Source organism: Arachis hypogaea, chromosome 14 (assembly GCF_003086295.3).
Source record: "Arachis hypogaea cultivar Tifrunner chromosome 14, arahy.Tifrunner.gnm2.J5K5, whole genome shotgun sequence".
Lineage (NCBI taxonomy): Eukaryota > Viridiplantae > Streptophyta > Magnoliopsida > Fabales > Fabaceae > Arachis > Arachis hypogaea.
The window spans coordinates 137,862,475-137,881,065 of record NC_092049.1 but is presented as its reverse complement, the minus strand read 5'-3'; the positions used below and the strand labels follow the sequence as shown (position 1 = coordinate 137,881,065).

General features: G+C 28.9%; 1 protein-coding gene across 2 annotated transcripts; it reads left to right on the top strand.

Moving 5' to 3' along the window:
• The first annotated feature begins 11,250 nt into the window (after positions 1-11,250).
• LOC112743348 (receptor-like protein EIX1) lies at positions 11,251-17,743 on the top strand. 2 transcript variants are annotated; one of them, XM_072215176.1, is made up of 2 exons: positions 11,251-14,546; positions 17,464-17,743. In XM_072215176.1, exon 1 carries the CDS (start codon positions 12,004-12,006, stop codon positions 14,542-14,544), a length of 2,541 nt encoding a protein of 846 aa, XP_072071277.1. In that variant the 5' UTR covers positions 11,251-12,003; the 3' UTR covers positions 14,545-14,546; positions 17,464-17,743. The 2 variants fall into 2 exon arrangements, with proteins under 2 accessions (XP_072071277.1, XP_072071278.1); XM_072215177.1 differs by having other exon boundaries at positions 11,298-14,546; positions 17,493-17,743.
• The last annotated feature ends 848 nt before the right edge of the window (positions 17,744-18,591 follow it).

The window sequence follows — 18,591 nt, the reverse complement described above, 5'->3', positions numbered from 1 at the left end:
AATGTTATTAAAAATTTAGTTAGGTTCTTAATTATGAGAACCTTCAATTTGCGCTAGAGACACATATTCTATTAGTTTTAGTTCTATTATTTTTTATACTGATAAAAACTTACTTATAAAATTAAAATTATTAAAAGATAAAAAATACATAAATATAATCTAATTACAAATTTGATAAAATTAATTAAACCTTTTGTTTTAATATTTTGGGCCTATACCTTCTCAAGGTATTCTTTTATCCTTAACAAATATGAACTATAGAAGTTAGAACCCTATGTGATTTCACTATTTCAGGTATCAATACCAAGCCAACGCCGTTATGTATGGTACTTTGAAAGTGTACTTTCTACCCCTAGGGGCAAAGTGAGCTTGCCTCAGCCATGTAGCAGAGAATTGCGCCGAATTCGCCTTTATGATATTGTTAACATCTATGCAATTTTCTTTGTGATTTAAGAGCTGCAGGAGGAGGTAGTTAACTCTCAATTTCTTTATCAATGATAAGGATCTAATCAACATTTTACTAGGTACTAGCAACGAGTCAACAACCTTTGGAACATACCTTGTATTTTTTTTTTTTTTTTGCTTATGCATGAAAATGTGAAACATTAATTTTCTGATAAGATTTTTTGTGTTTACAGTTAACTGGAGACATACGTGCCATATTCTATAAGAAAATAATAGGAGGTTGTCTCTTTTATTGCTGTTTTAATACCGCTTTTGCTAAAAACAGCATGGTACAGATAATTTTATTCTATCAATTTATTTTGGCATATTTATAGTTAGATAACAATTAAATTGATGCTCCAATTTTCATGATCAAATTAATCTATCCCTTAGTTTTAACGGCGTTAATGCTGACATGTAACATTAACAACTGTAATAGCATGACATTAGGCAAATTGAGAGACGAATTTATTCACATTATTTTTAAATTTTTTTATTTACTAATATCATATTAGCAATAACATATTTAACAAAATTTTAGAATTAATCACTCAATTTTTGTCAAATAAATTATTATTTTTAAATTAACAAAAAAAATATACAAAAAATATATAAATAATAAAAATATATACAAATGCGGATGCAAAATTACCAATGATAATAATTAGAAATGAATAGTATCTAATTAAATTTGTAACCTATAAAAACATTGAATCCATATCCTATATTTATTATATCTTACCGATATAAACAATATAACAAATTTATAATCCCAATAATTAATTTATTAATTTTTATAAATAACTCATTAAATGTAATAAACATCCATATTACAAATGTTATAATAATATTATTAATCATAATAAATTTTACGTTACAAATATTTAAATTCGATACTATTTGAACTACTTATATAAGTCTCTTATCACTATTCCTTCAAATAACATCAAATTTAGCACAAGAAATTTATTTTTGAACTACACAATATCTCAAACTTATTCAATGGAGCATCATTTTTTGGAAAATATCACCAAATAAACAGACAATTAGTTTATCAAATTTTGTGTGATTCGTCTATGAAAAACATTAACACCTACAAATGAAGAGGGGTCTATTTGCTTAGAAATGATTATATTAAATAAAAAGATACAAAACAAACATATTTATTGTATTTTTAAATTGAATTTACAAAAAAATACTTTAATTATTTTTGCTTTTTATATTATTTTATAATACTTTATATATAATTATATTTCAATATCGTTAAAATTATACTTCTTTCAATATGCTATTTATTGTTCATTTTCTAATAACTTAAAAAAATAAATGTAATCAATTTTTAATTAATTATTAACTATGATTTACTAACACTGTAGAAAATACCTTTTCATATAACTGTGAAGAAAAATATAATGAACAAATTTAAATATTTGTTACAAGAAGAAAAAGTCTATACTATAAAAAATTTAAAAATAGACTATGCAAATGATTTGTATAGACCAATTAAAAGTACAATGAAAGCAAATTTTTTAGTCACAACTGTTGTGAAAGAAATTAGAGATCCAATTTTAAACATTCTCCAACACTATTTTAAATTTGTATCACTTGAGACATTGTCTGACAAGAGTGGGTCAAAGAAAAATATTAACAGATAATTTTATTTTATACTATTTTAATTATTCTTATTAAAAATAAATTATTCAAAAAAAATTTACACATTTTTGTTCCTTTTATGGTAGATATCATTAGAAAACTGCATACACATCAAGAAATTAAAGAGAAAGAAAACCATATAAATTCAAAACACATCTTCCAAAAAAAACATACATGCAAAGATAAAACAAACAACACAATAAAAAGTGAATAAATATTACAATACTCCTTGTATTATTTGGAATTTTAAAACTCCTTTACGTTATTATTAATATTTTAATGTGAAAAGTTAGTATTCAAAAAATTAACACTAATTTAAAATTATACTTTTAAATAAAAAACATAAAATAGTCATAAAATATTAATCTCTCATCTTTATTTATTTATTAAGCAACGATTTTTTTTATTTTAGTGTTTTATTAGTGTTAATTTTTTTAATGAAATAAAATAAAAAATTTATTGTTTTTCATAACAATTTTTTATTTTTATCTTTTAAGATTTATTTTATTTTAGAATTTCATAAACTCATTGCAATACGATACATCGTACTGATATATTTTTAATTAATCCAATTTTATTTGCATAATTTAAAATTTTAAATTATAAAATTTTTAAATTAAAAATTAAATAAATATAATTTAATTAATAACTTAATTTAATTTGATAAAAATAAACATATTCGTATTATTATACTTATGTGATTAATTATATTTATTCGATTTAAAAAAATAACTATTAAAACTGTTAATTATAATTTAAAATAAATATAAATCGCTTGAGTCATACTCCCTTCTTTTGGTTGTTCTGTTTAGTCTATCTTAAATCTCTTCATATATACTGGATCTGTTCTTTTATTCTGGAACCTGGATATGTTTTTGTTCCTATTTTTTAAATTTTTGTTTCAAATAGAATGTTTTTAGGATATTTTAGAATTTTTACTCCTTATTTTAATTTTTCTATTCTTCTATTTTGGATATCTTCCTAAACTGTCTTCAATTTTTATCTCTATTTTAATTGTTCTGTTTTTGTTCCTATTTTAGTGTTTTATATTAAAATTCAAAATTTTACTTTTTAACTCATTTAAATAATCTAATCTTAAAAAAATATCTTAATATTTAAACTTAATACTAAATAATATATTTATATTATTTAGTTCTATTAATTAAATTCAAATTCACATTCCCGTGTTGTTTCTTTTAGTTACCAAGAGAAAAAAAATTCAAATTCAATTTTTTAATTTAATAAAATAAATTTAATTATTTAAAGAGTATTTTTATCATTTAAAAATATATAAAAAGTGTATTTTAGTCTTTTAAAATCAAATTTAAATTTTAACATTATAAATTTATTAAATAATATCAATCAAAATTAGAATTATATTTTTAAATAAAAGAAAAAAGAAAAGAAAAATTTTCTACAACGAAAAAAATATGAATAAAAAAAGATAAATGATAATTAAAATGAGATTAGGGTTAGATAAAAGTTATATAATTTATTGTTGGATTGGTTGTTCGAGCTTGTAAGTCGACCCTTAATTTTTATAAGGACATTTTTGTCTTTATAAAATTATCTATAAGAATATTTGATAAATTAAAATTTAAAATTATGTTTTCTAATTCATTTAAATAAATTTAATTCTAAAATAATTTTTATTGTTTAAATTTCTAGTTTTTTGATGCATGTAAACAACGTCAATACCAAAAAGATATTTTTGTCTTTTTACTAATATTTAAATAAATATTGTATAATTTTTAAATTAATTAATTTTATTTTTTTAAATTTAAATATAATTTTTTAGTTTTACTCTTTTTAAAATTAAATTAATTTTCTAATTCAAATTAAATAACTTTAATTTTTAAAAATATTTTAGTCTTTTAAAATTAATACCAAAAAATATGCTTACTTTTCAGTTTTTTAAACTTTTTATAATAATGTTATAATAATCTTTTTTTTTTCAATGTTATAATAATTTAATATGAGTAATATTAATACAAAAATATAATAGACTTGAAATGATCCAAATTGAAATAATAATCTTAGTCCAAACAAATATTAAATAAAAAAGACAAAAAAATAAATATAAGTGTTAACTTTTGTTTAACTTTTTAAAAAAAGTTTTAATACTCCAAAGTTTTAAGGAGCATTAATTCAGGTGTCTAAAAAATGCATAGATCTCAATAATTCAAAAAGGAGAAAATAACAACTCTAACAACAACCAATAAATAAAAAAGAGGACGAGCGCCATATAAGAAAACTATAGGATTTTCGCAAATAAGGGTTTTCGCAACAGTCAAAAACTGTTGCCGTAGATTGAAAAACCGTTCCCAAAACTTTAGGCAACGCTTTGGCAACGGTTTTTGACCTGTGATATATGCGGCCGTTACCAATGCTCAAAGGCAACGGTTTTTTACCTAAGGTAAAGATAACAAAAAAATCGTTGCCAAAGTTACTGGTTTAGACAACAGTTTTGACAATAATTTTTAAAGAACGGTTTAGAACTGTTGCTGGATAGGGAACGGTTTAGAATTGTTCTCTTTCATGACGTAACGGTCTAAAACCATAACTGGATAGGCAACGGTTTTAAACTGTTGTAATTTTATTATTCACAAAGCCAACGGTTTTAAAGCGTTGCCATTAGCGTCGTTTTTTGGCAACAGTTTTAATACCATTGCCATTTTATAGTTGTCTTTGATAACGGTTTTAACATCATTGCCTTTTGTGACTTTTGACAACGGTTTTTTATAATATAATTCTTTATTTACAAGAATTTTCTCATTACTGAAATTAGTTCCAACTTTTTTTTTTAATTTAGTGTCAATAAATAACCTAAACTATTTGAATCAAATTACTAAAGAAAACTAATTGAACATTTACCATCAAATTTGACTTATAAAAATTGTTGTAAGATCCACAATCACATTATATCATCATTGCAAAATAACATAATACTAATCTAGATCATAACTACTTTTACTTATATATCATCATTTTTCAAAATATCATAATACTATAGCGGTATAGCCTAAGAGTGGCAATTTCTTCATTTTTCTTCAACAAAGTTGGTATGGTAACTCAGCTTCAGTGGACTCTCTTGGCTTCAATGACAACTGCTCCACATAAAGAACTAGAAAGAATCTTAAATCTCATTTTTATCTGTATAAACATTTTTGGAAGATTAGAAAACCTGGATACTAAGCATTAAAAAGACAAACACAAAGTTATGCAGATAGTTAACCAAATATCAAGGAAGGTATATGTGAATAATAACCTTGACAGTCGCACTGGATCTGAATCATGAACAGGGGGAAAATGCAGGCTGAACAGGTAAAGGATATGACTATCAAGAATGAAGAATGTCAGAGTTAAAAAGATATTAAATCGCCAACCTCTGAATTTCTTCAGTGAGGGCAGGAAGTGGGGAGAATAAGTAGGCAGGGTCACATTTCCCTGCACACCTATTCCACTACCCAATCTTCTTCCATCTGCCATATCCACAGTTCAGTCCAGCCCAATAACATCAACTCCAGTATCTTTCATACGCTCAAGGAGGCCACCATTTCCATTTATATAAAGAACAATCGGTGTCTCAAGGCATCTTTTCTTGACCAAATCTACAATCTGGATGTTTAGAAATCAGTACATGGCAAAAGAGGAAAAAATTTGGAACAATAGCATCTTGCGCCCAACGTTCAATTCGCAAATATTTTATGTTTTATAAATTATGATGATGCACTAACAGCAACATAGTTTCAATTAAATAAAAAAGTTTGAAGGTGTAGCCTCTGATTTGGACTTTCTCTCCGAAATTCAGAAGACCAAGATCAACATCCAGTGAGCTTATTTACCACTCGATGCTTATAAATTACAAGCTCTTAGCTCATCTTATTATTTACCAACCAAATGACAATCATGAGAGCTTGGAACAAAATAATTTACATAAAACAAAACCTGTAATCATTGCAAACCTTTGAAAGCAACACATGGTTTGTCTAGTTCAAAGATTCAACTAAACAAATAAGCAAAAGTTGAAATACATACACTTAGGCTTGCTATGACATGGATCCCAAATAGAACGGTTTGAAAAATTAGAACACAATTTCAATAAGATGAAAATAAATGGGAACTATTTCTACATTACCTCTTTGATATAAGGCTTTGACCAGCGTTCCCACATATCAGGTGGTAGTTGTCCACCCCATGAATCAAATATTTGTATGCAGTGAGCCCCAGACTCCACTTGGAAAACAACATAATCTGCTATTGCTTGCGCCAAATGAGAGAGCAGAGTCTGCAATAAATGTGGTGCTGTATGGCAGCCTTCACCAGCAGAGAATCTGAAGACAAAATCACCACAAAAATCATGAATTTCTCTTGCTTAAATGTGTATAATCAAGAAAATAAGAGTAATCAAGAGAAAAAAATGCTTATAACAGTCTCCCAAATTTGAACAATATTACTCATTTCTGTAAAACATACAAATGAATGTTAATTGTTAACAGAACTTTTTCCCCTCTTTCTCCATGCCTTCAATTAATCAACTTCAACAATCTCTATTAATTGATTCATCTCAAAAGACTCAAAAATACCTGAATTACCCTCTCCTAGAACCCTATAACAATTTGCACCAAACTATCTAAAGCAACAAATTTCTTAAAACTGAATGCTATTAGGGACCAGCAACGTCACCTTTATTATCACACAGATAAAGTAGCTACGTTACCACTTCAAAAAATAAATGAACTGAAAGAAAAATAAAAAAGAAAAAGAAGCTAAATTGAACAAAATGAAGAGCATAATGAGAAGAAGGAAAAACTGTGGTACCGGAAGAAGGCAGAGCAAGTGACGAAGAAGTGCGGTTTTGGGTTTAAAGGGAGTGAAAGTGTAGCGTTTAAGGCATTAGAATGTGGAAACAAAGTAAAAGAAAAGAACAAATTGAGGTTGCGACTTGTACCTGAAAGGAGCTTTTCAAGAGTAGCACAAGCTTCCTTCCATGCTGGCCTTTCAAGGATACAAACTTATTTAAATTAGGCTGTTACAATTACAAATACAACATGGAAGCCAATTATTGTCCTATGCAAGAATTTAGCCATATACTCGACCATTAAAAAAAATTCTCATCATCAGATTGCACAAGCAGCGGTAGATTCAAAGGAAAAAAAAATGCACAAAATATTGTCCTATGCAATGAATATGAAAGTAAAAGAACTAAACCACAATGTCAAGCTACTAATAATAATGAATAACTGACCTTTGCCAATGATCAGACCAAGCTGCTTCAAGGTAAGTGTATGTCCAGTTTGGTGAAATTGAGTATGAGGGCAATTGGAATCAAAACAAAATCAGAGCAGCATTGCCAGAGTCCAGAGAAACAGTTACATACTAAATCAATCTTAAAATAAAAATAAAATCACAACAGCATTTCCAAATAACCAGTTCCCAAATCAACATCAGAACAACATTATACCAAGTCAACATTAAAATCAATATTAGGCAACAGCAAAGTAACTCGCACGGTAAAGCTCACCAGGACAGTGGCGAGTTGCAGCAGAAACAGAGTGGTGATCCAGACGCCAACGGCGACGGCGACGGCGAACCCAACCCCGCCAGCGACGGCTTGGCAGCAACAGAGGCAACCTCCTCCTCCCTCATCGTGTTTCTCTCTCTGCGCGAACCCTTTCTCTCTCTTCGAGCTCCTCAGTGGCGGCAGTGATGGGAGGTGCGACGGCGACGACGAGCTCGACGGTCAGGACCTTCAGCGGCGGTGATGGAGTCCTCGACGATGGTGGCTACTTCTCCTCTCTCGCGCGCACTCTTCTCCGTCTCCACACCTCCGGTTCGCGCGACGATGGCGGCAGCTCCACGGAACGGCGGCGACAGGCGGGCAGGGCGCAGCGACGGCGGGCTCTTCTCCTTCTCCTTCCCTTCTTCCCCGATTCCCCCTTCTCTTTTTTCCTTTTCTTCCTTTTCCCCTTTCCTTCTGTTTCCTTTTCTGTAAGTGTGTGTTTAGGGATTCAGCCATCAGGTAACAAATTTAGGAATTTGTGAAATTAGAGTTTTATTTGGTAATTCTATAATTATGGTAAAATATATATTAGTAATATAATAATTTTATAAAATATTTAAGATAAAATAATAATTTAAAATTTAAATTTAATATGGTAAAAATTATTTTTAAAATGTATAAAAAATTTTATTTATTAATATATCAATGAGTTAAAATAATTATTTTTAATTTAAATTATAAAATAAATGTATTAATCACATTTTATAAAATATAATTTTAAATTTAAAAATATTAATTATTTAAATTAAATAATATAACTTTTTATCATTTTCTATCATCAGAATTTTAATTTCAAATTATATGAAATAACTAATTAATAAAAATTACACAAAAATATTAATTAATTTAATTTTAAATATTAATAAAATTAATTTAATTATTTTTAATAGATTAATTTATAAAATAAGGAGTTTAAATTAATAAAATAAGTCATAACTTTTTTATAATAAAAGTTACTTAAATTAAATTGTACAATTCTTTCTTATTTTTTAATTATTAAAATTATACAAAATATTCCATTACAATAAAATTACTTAAGAATATTAATTGATTCAAAATGAATTTATCTCTGAATCTCTTTAATTATTTTTTAATAGAATAATTTCTAAAATTATAAAATTTAAATTTAATAAGATAAAATCACAATTTATCCATTTAAATTTTCAAAAATGTGAGATGTTACATTATATATTTATAACAAAAATATATAATATTTATTATAAATTTATTTTAATTTTATTTTTTCTAAAAATAATGTTTTATATATTTATAACAATATTTTTTGAGTATTTTATAAATTTAATATTTATAGAATAAATTGTTTAAATTTGTATGATTATTTATAATTATTTTTATATGTATATTTTAATTTGTATAATTATTTAAATAATATTAGAAAATTGTTGTTTAATAAACAACTGTTGTAATGGTTATAAAACCGTTCTTTAAAATAGTTAAAGAGAACGGTTTTATTTTGTTGTTATAATGTAATAAAAAATTGAACTTCATCAGCAACATTGTAAAAATCGTTGTCTAAAATCATCTAATAGAACGGTTTTAAAATGTAGCATTTTGGCAACGATTTTTATGTGTTTCTTTTGTACAATTATTTAAACAACAATAAAAAACCGTTGCTTAAAAACAAATCATAGTAACGGTTATAAAACCGTTCTTTAAAATAGTCAAAGAGAATGGTTTTAATTTGTTGTTATAAAATAATGAAAAATTGAATTCAACAGTAATACTACAAAAAAGTAAAAACCGTTGTCTAAAACTATCTTAGAGAACGGTTTAAGGCGTTGCAAAATTTGGCGTTGCTAAAACCCATATTTGTTAATCCATCAACTAAAATAAATATAAAAATTAAACCACCAAATAAAAATGTCACTAAATTAATAATTTCAACATCCAAATATTTTGTATTATAAATTATTCTAAATAAAATACTTTTTAAATTTAACTTTAGTTTACACATATTTAATTTAATTCTACAAAATATAATAGTTTTTAATATTTATTATATACTATCATTAATTTACTGTTCCATACATTGCGCTATCTCATTCTAATTTGATAATAATTTACTAATAGAAGGACTAACTTAATTTAGGGATTAAAATTGAGAGACTAATATCATCATTAAGTGAAAACTAAAAGACCAATTTAATTGTTATCTCTATTTACATTAAAAATGCATCAAGTGTATCCAATAGTGACAATGCTAGTATTGTTTCATTGTGATCATAATATTTATGCAACAGATAATATAAAGGTCACGTCTACACTAACATGTGCTGCAAAAAAAAACAGCAGAAAATTATATCCAATCATAAATGAGTCCATCAATGTTTTGTTGTGTAGTATTGCATTCATATCTTCAATAGTCTTGTTGTGTAGTATTGCATTCATATCTAAAATATATTATCTTTTGAGAAAGAATTTGTATTTTTCAATATATATCATAAGTATTTTAATTTTTATTTAGTAAACATACATTTATACTTATAGTTTTTAAAAGATAAGGATATTTTAAAAAGTATCTAAAATAACTTTTTTAAAATTAACTTATATTTATTAAAATTAAGAAATTTAATATAATTAATATAAATTAATTTTTAAATTTAACTTTTATATTTATGTCTAATATAATATTTTTAAATTTTAAAAATTATTTTATCGAACGTACTAATTATTGTTATTTGTATTTATCAAAAGTTTTTTTTAATTTAATTTACTAAACACAATTTTTATAAACTATTTTTAAAAAATAAAAATTTTACTAAAATAAGGGTTAGAGAAGACTTAAGCTTATGCATAATCGAAAAACGGTAATGTTAGGAAGATAAAAAAATAGCCACAACTTATCTTATTTAGCATTCATTAATTGTCACAACAATTAATAAATGTTAAATAAAATAAATTATGGTTTTTCTTTGGTTACTAAACATTTCTGAACCAGAAAATTGACGTAAAATTAGTGGAGATGAATGTCACGAGTGTTTGTACAAAATGCAGGATCATTGTGTCAACTTCAACTACAAATTCTCTTATTTATTTGTTACCCGGTTCGAAATATTCACGAAAGTCCACAACCCACTGAAAGAGATAAGAAAGCCAATTTTTCTAGGAATATATGTTTGGTGTTGACTGTTGAGTCTCTCATATAATGCAACGTACATCAAACTAGGAAAGCTTTTTTGAAATTTGATTTCATGAGTGGAATTCTCTAATTAAAGCACTCAAATTGAAATTGGAGTAATAAGCAAGCGAAAGTATCTCTTATATATTATCACGTAATATTATTAATTTTTTTATTCATAATAAATATTTAAGAAAGAACTAACAATAAATAATTCATAGCTAGTGTGATGAATATAATAAGCTGACTTGTTAAGTCAATAGTTGAAGTCATGAGTGATGTGAGTATAGAGTACGTTGAGTGAGTGGAAGCATTTGAGCCACACTGGACAAGTTATTTATATTAGATTTAGTATATATCTTTGGTTTGAATTAGTCTTTGTGGAATTTGCTGTCCTCATTATGTATTTTGTGAGTATAACCTACGTACGCGTTGATTATTTTGTTAATTTGAATCAGTTGTTATAAATTGGAAATATGGCCTTATTTTGTTGAGCACACACATATGATATGATACAACAACTTCACTTGAAATATTGTGTGGTTGGAGTGATGATGATGAATGGTGTAGTTTATGCGGTGTTGATGGTGCAGGTACTTGCATGGACCAGCAGTGCAGTGGTGGTGCCAAGCGTGAAGTGCATTGAGAGTGAAAGGCAAGCTCTGCTTTCTCTCAAACGTGGCTTCGATCTGACCGATGATGATGATTGGCCGTCTTCATGGGGAGATGGGGAGCAGCAGAAGGAGTGTTGCAACTGGGAAGGCGTCAAGTGCAGCAATGTAACTGGTCATGTTCTCATGCTTGATCTCCATGGTTATCACTTTGCTGGCTCCATAAGCCCATCACGGCTGAGTTACATCATTTGAACTACTTGGACCTTAGCGGTATTCAGTTTACTCTCACCACATCTATCCCTCCTTTCATTGCCTCTTTAACCTTTTTGACACATCTCAGTCTCTCTTATTGTTTTTTCGGTGGAAACATACCCCCTCAATTGGGAAATCTGATCTTCCTCGAGTATCTTGATCTAGGAGGGAATGATTTTGATCCTCCGCAACAAATCCCTTCTCAGTTGTCAAATCTCTCTCATTTAGTGTACCTTGATCTTAGTTCCAATAATCTGGTTGGAGGATTTCCTCTTCAACTCACAAATTTGTCATCCTTGAAATATTTGGATCTTAGTGATAATAGCCTTAATGAAACAATGCCACCCCAACTTGGAAATCTCTTATCCTTGGAACATCTTAATCTAAGTGCAAATGCATTCACCGGAACCATTCCTAGTCAATTCAAAAACCTTTCTCGTTTACAGCATCTTGACCTCCATCCTATGTATTATGCCTGGGACAAAACCATGTCATTAAGTTCTGATTTACAATGGCTATCTGAGCTTTCAACCATGAGGTATCTTTCACTTCCTTGGATGAATCTAAGTGGTGCCAGCAATTGGCAACAACAAGTGAGTAGCCTTTCTCATCTTCAATATTTAGACTTGCATGGTTGCAATCTTGTTGATTCGGTGCTCACTTCATCACTTGCATCCCCTTCTAATTTCTCCACTTCTCTGTCATATGTGGATATCTCTAACAACTCTCCAAGGGATGCATCCTTGATATTCCCCTGGTTAATGAATTCCACTGGTAGCCTTGTTACTCTCAGAATGAATAATAATGGTTTAACAGGAACCATTCCAAAAACATTCGGGGACAACTTGAGCTCCCTTGAGGAGTTAAATCTTGCAAATAATGAGCTCAAAGGCCAAATACCTGTATCCTTGTTTCATAGTTGCAATTTGGTAGAAATACACCTATCGAAGAACCACTTGACAGGGGAGTTTCATGAATATATTCGAGAGTTTTCTCCTTGTGCTCATAAACCCTTACAAATCTTGGATCTGGGATGGAATGAAATTACGGGGATGGTCCCTGACCTCTCACAGCTTTCATCTTTGAAAGTGTTACGACTTGATAACAACAGGTTAAGTGGAACCATTCATGAAGGTATTGGACAACTATCCAATTTAAGTGACTTAAGCCTTGGAAATAATTTGTTGCATGGTTTGATATCTGAAGCTCATTTCTCAAGACTTTCCAATCTTTACACTTTGGATTTGTCTCATAATGCATTTGTTTTTAATGTTAGCGTCGATTGGGTTCCCCCTTTCAATTTAAGTGTCGTTAACTTGGCTTCTTGCAATTTGGGGCCTAACTTTCCAAAATGGCTTCAGACCCAGGTTTATATTTGGGATTTGGATATTTCCTATGCTGGAATTTCTAGCACTGTTCCTAATTGGTTTTGGGAACCCCTTCCTCAGATGTTGAATTTGAATATTTCTCACAACCGTCTTCGAGGAAAAATTGAAAGCCAAATTCTACCAGCTATTGTTTCTCTCGAAGGTCTTTCAGTTGATTTGAGCTTCAATTTATTTGAAGGCCCAATTCCAGCATTCCTTTCAACTGCTGAACATGTTTTCTTGTCCAATAACAGATTTTCAATTGCAAATCCTCTTCTATGTGCAAACTCATCCAAATACACGAGATTTATGGATTTGTCAAACAACAACCTTAGAGGAGAACTTTCCGATTGTTGGAGGAGTTCTGAGTTATTGGTCGTCCTAGATTTATCCAATAATCAGTTTTATGGAAATATGCCAAAATCTTTGGGGTCTTTAACAAATATCCAGTCAATACACTTTGAAGGCAATGATTTTTCAGGAGAGATACCATCATCCTTGCATAATTGCACACAACTACAAGTTTTTGATGTTGCAGGTAATAACTTGTCAGGAACAATACCAAGCTGGATTGGAGATAATATTCCAAAGCTACTTGTACTTAGCTTACATTCCAATCATTTTCATGGTAACATTCCATTAAGCATGTGCAATCTTCATGAACTCCATGTCTTGGACCTTTCTCTCAATATTCTCTCTGGCAATATACCTAAATGCATAAGTAATCTTTCTGCTATGGCCACTCTAGCAAATTCAAATGCAACCATTACCGATGACTATCATAATAATGTTATCACGACTGACGTGCATAACGGTTCTACCTATGGACCCGAAGTTTCCATAATTTATAATGATAGCACATCACTCATATGGAAAGGAAAAATGTCAAAATATGGAAGCACCCTGGGATTGTTGAGAAGTATTGATTTCTCCAGCAACAGGTTAACAGGGAAAATACCAACTGAGATGATGAGTCTTATTGGCTTGGTTTCTTTAAATCTTTCAAGAAACTTGTTCAGTGGAGACCTTCCTCCAACTATTGGACAGCTGAAGTCAATAGATTTTCTTGATCTATCCAGAAATCATTTGTCAGGAACAATTCCTTCACAGCTTGCTCAGATTGACCGTCTCAGTGTTCTTGACTTGTCATACAATGATTTATCTGGAGAAATCCCACTTGGCACGCAACTTCAAACTAGGGATGCTTCTGATTATGCAGGAAATCCAAAACTTTGTGGTGCTCCCCTCAACAATACTTGTCCCATTCATGGTCACCAGATCAGTGAACATGATGCTGATGGTGATGATGATGAACAATTTGTAAGCGAGGGGTTCTACATTGCTATGGCTGCTGGATTTGTTATGGCATTTTGGGGAGTTTGCTTCTCATTGATTTTGAAGAAATCTTGGAGATATGCTTATTTCAAGTTGTTGAGTGATGTCTATGACAAGCTCTATGTATTTACAGCGATCAAGGTGGCCAAGCTGAAAAGGATCAGATCTCAAATATGAAGGTATGCACCGTTTTCATTTCTTCTAGTTTTTGTTATTGTTGATATAGTTGTTATATTCATAATATTGGTATACCAAAAAAATTAATATCTGATCTATATAAACGAAACAAACTATAGTAGTGTTAAAATGTACTTTATTATAGTTGAAACCTTAAGTTGGACACACCAAATAAACCATTTATTATTGATTTTTGAATGGTTAAAACATAGCTTAGTTGATTACTTCCTAGTTAAAACAGTAGCTTACTTATAATATTAGTTCCTAACAAACATATGTTGTATTTTACCGAACATGTGTTCGTTTGATGCAAGAAGATCTTCATGGTTATCCGTTTGAAGTGGATATGTTGTTGAGAATAAGTATCACTTTTTCTAAGGATTTCCATGGTTAAAAATTATGTTGTAGGTGCGAATTGATGAAGTTTGGACAGAATGCTTTTTCGTATCACTCTGTTTATATTTTCTAAATTGGATATTTATATATGGGTGTGAAGCTTGGTTTTATATATTTTATTCACGTTTTTTGGTTTAAGAGTGCATGTTTTAGTGTGTTTTTGTATAAGTGGATTGATTTCATTCAAGTTCTCTAGTGCTACTCTGTTTGGCTTGGGATTCGGTGGTCCCAGAACGTTTGGACCACTTAGTGGTCCCATAATAAAACATATTTTTTAAGTTTTTTTAACAATTGCTACATAATCCTTTAACTAATTTTAATTATAGATTGACCCCATATATTTTATATAATTATAAAAATGATTTTTTATTTTATAAATAATTAATTTATCATAAATCTATCATGTTCATTAACAATCAAGAACAAAAACAATTTGTTGGCCATTACAATCGATTAAAATATTAAATTTGATTCGTCTCGTTCGCGAGGAATCATAAAATTGTGTTTTCTGCGAAAACCAATCGATTGGAATAATGAATCAATCGATTGGATTACAGTTTACCACTAAACAATCGATTGAAAATTGCCAAAGCATGGTTTCCGCATAACTCAATCGATTGGTCATATGATCCAATCGATTGGACGATCAATAAAAATTAGATTTTTGTAATTCAATCGATTGTTTAGAATTTTCAATCGATTGAATGCTTCAAAACAACCTGGGTCTCACCAAATTCAATCGATTGCTTTTGTGACTCAATCGATTGAATTTACCCAAACAATATGAATTTGCCAATTTCAATCGATTGTAGTGTGTGTGAATTCAAATTCAATCGATTGAAATAATAATTCAATCGATTGGAACGCAATGTATTACGCCTATGTTCCAATCGATTGAATTATTATTTCAATCGATTGAATTTGAATTCACACACACTACAATCGATTGAAATTGGCAAATTCATATTGTTTGGGTAAATTCAATCGATTGAGTCACAAAAGCAATCGATTGAATTTGGTGAGACCCAGGTTGTTTTGAAGCATTCAATCGATTGGAAATTCTAAACAATCGATTGAATTACAAAAATCCAATTTTTATTCATCGTCGATTGGATCGTATGACCAATCGATTGAGTTATGCGAAAATCATATTTTTGGCAATTTTCAATCGATTGTTTAGTGGTAAACTGTAATCCAATCGATTGATTCATTATTCCAATCGATTGGTTTTCGCAGAAAACACAATTTTATGATTCCTCGCGAACGAGACGAATCAACTTTAATATTTTAATCGATTGTAATGGCCAACAAATTGTTTTTGTTCTTGATTGTTAATGAACATGATAGATTTATGATAAATTAATTATTTATAAAATAAAAAATCGTTTTTATAATTATATAAAATATATGGGGTTAATTTATAATTAAAATTAGTTAAAGGACTATGTAACAGTTGTTAAAAAAACTTAAAAAACATGTTTTATTATGGGACCACTAAGTGGTCCAAACGTTCTGGGACCACCGAATCCTGAGCCAGGTTACATACGAGGTTATATTAAACTTTTAAATTTTGAAAAGTACAAGCCAACTTTGAAAAGCTCTATCCTAGGTGCTTTTAAAAGTACTCCGATCTTTTAAAAGCTGCAAGCACAAGCACATGATCTTTTTTATTTACCAAACACAAAATGAGGAGTTTGAACTTTTAAAAAGCACAAGCACCTTTTCAAAAAGTTTTACCAAACTAAGCCTAAGTATATCAACAGCTCTCGAAAACAGAGTGGCTCAGGATTCGGTGGTCCCAGAACGTTTGGACCACTTAGTGGTCCCATAATAAAACATGTTTTTTAAGTTTTTTTAACAACTGTTACATAGTCCTTTAACTAATTTTAATTATAAATTGACCCCTTATAATTATATAAAATATATGGGGTCAATCTATAATTAAAATTAGTTAAAGGATTATGTAGCAGTTGTTAAAAAAACTTAAAAAACATGTTTTATTATGGGACCACTAAGTGGTCCAAACGTTCTGGGACCACCGAATCCCAAGCCATGTAACCTCATATGTTAACTAATTTTTAAATTCAATGCTTGCATTTATGTCTATTATAGTATTTTTGAATTTTAAAAGCTATTTTACCAAACACAATTGATGTTGCTTATGTTTATTAAAAGTTATTTTTTATTTGATTTACCAAACATAAATGCTACAACTTTTAAAAAGCCATCTTTTAAAAGTTAACTTTTATAAGCTACTTTTGAAAAGTAAAAGCTTTACCAAACTAAGCCTAAACTATACTCAAGAGAGTGTTTACTGTTTTCACTTTTTATACATGCAGACTCTTTTATTATATATTTAGTCTTTATATATATACAATTGTAAACATGTGAACTTGTTCTTGTATTATAATATATGTTTATGGGATATGGATTGCATTTATGTTACTTAAATGTATAGTTCTGCTCTTTTACACATATATATTTTGAATATTATCTAACATGTAATGTTGTCATATCTTTCAGGCAAAAGAGTAGCTTTGTTTGTGATACAGCCAGAATCTTCATGCATGTGTATCCATTTGGAAGGAGACCAATAACATTTAGAGATGCAGTTAATATAATAAGTGTTATGTTTGCATATTCTAGCCCTCTTTTTAGGTTTTCTGCTATAGCTGCAGGGTGTTTGTTTTGTTATATTGGTGTGATTGTAAAACTTGGCCTTTGTTTTATTGCTGTAATTTATTTTCAGGAACGATATTAAGTGTTAGTTATTGTGGACTTGTGGTAGTTCTGTTTTTGTTCAGTTCATGCTTACCATTTTCATATAAAATTAATATTTTCTTCTTTCAAAGAAAAAGAAAGTAGAAAAGCTTTCAAAAAGCATTGGTTTCCTCTTAACATTTCAAGAAACACAATGAGAGGAGATAAATTTTAACTATAGGACAATTGAAGTTGATAAATTTTCTTCATTTATTTAAAAACTCTTTTTTTTTTGGAAGGAATATTCACAACTTCTCATCATTTTTATGTTTAATTTTGTATTGATTTTTTCCATAAAAAAAAAAAATAAACTACACTCGTGGTGGTTTCCACTTTTCAACTGTATCATTTCCATCACGTGAAATATAGCGCAAGATATCTATCTATCTATTTGTATATCTATATAAAAGTTGATACTAACATATAATAGAATGAATTTATGTTGGAAAAGTATAAGAACCAAAAGCTTATCAGCAAAAAACTAAACAAAACTACATTAATTTATATTAATAATTAATTAATTTTAAATTTTTTAAATTTAAAATTTAAAAAATTTTAAATTGATTAAGTAAACTTAATTAAAACCTATAAAAACTTTCCTCTTCTCTCTCACATTAACCTACCCACCTCCAACAATCACACACATAAACCCCTCTCTCTCACTGTTGCGTTCAAGGTTTTATGTGAAGCATTACATGTTTGGTGATAAGTAGAATGCAATGCGACTTCAAGTGAGAAGGGGCTGGAATCAGTGTGTACTGGGTTTTGTTTTTATTAGGGTCTAGGGATAGTTATTATACTAGTAGTTAAAGGGTATGGATGTTGACAGATGTGGGAGGTTGTATTCATATTTCTTTTGATTCTTTATGAATGTGTTTTTTTTTGTGTTTG

Coding starts and splice junctions, on each gene's coding strand:
- LOC112743348 (XM_072215176.1), top strand. CDS start 12,004: ATGCCACCCCAACTTGGAAATCTCTTATCCTTGGAACATCTTAATCTA.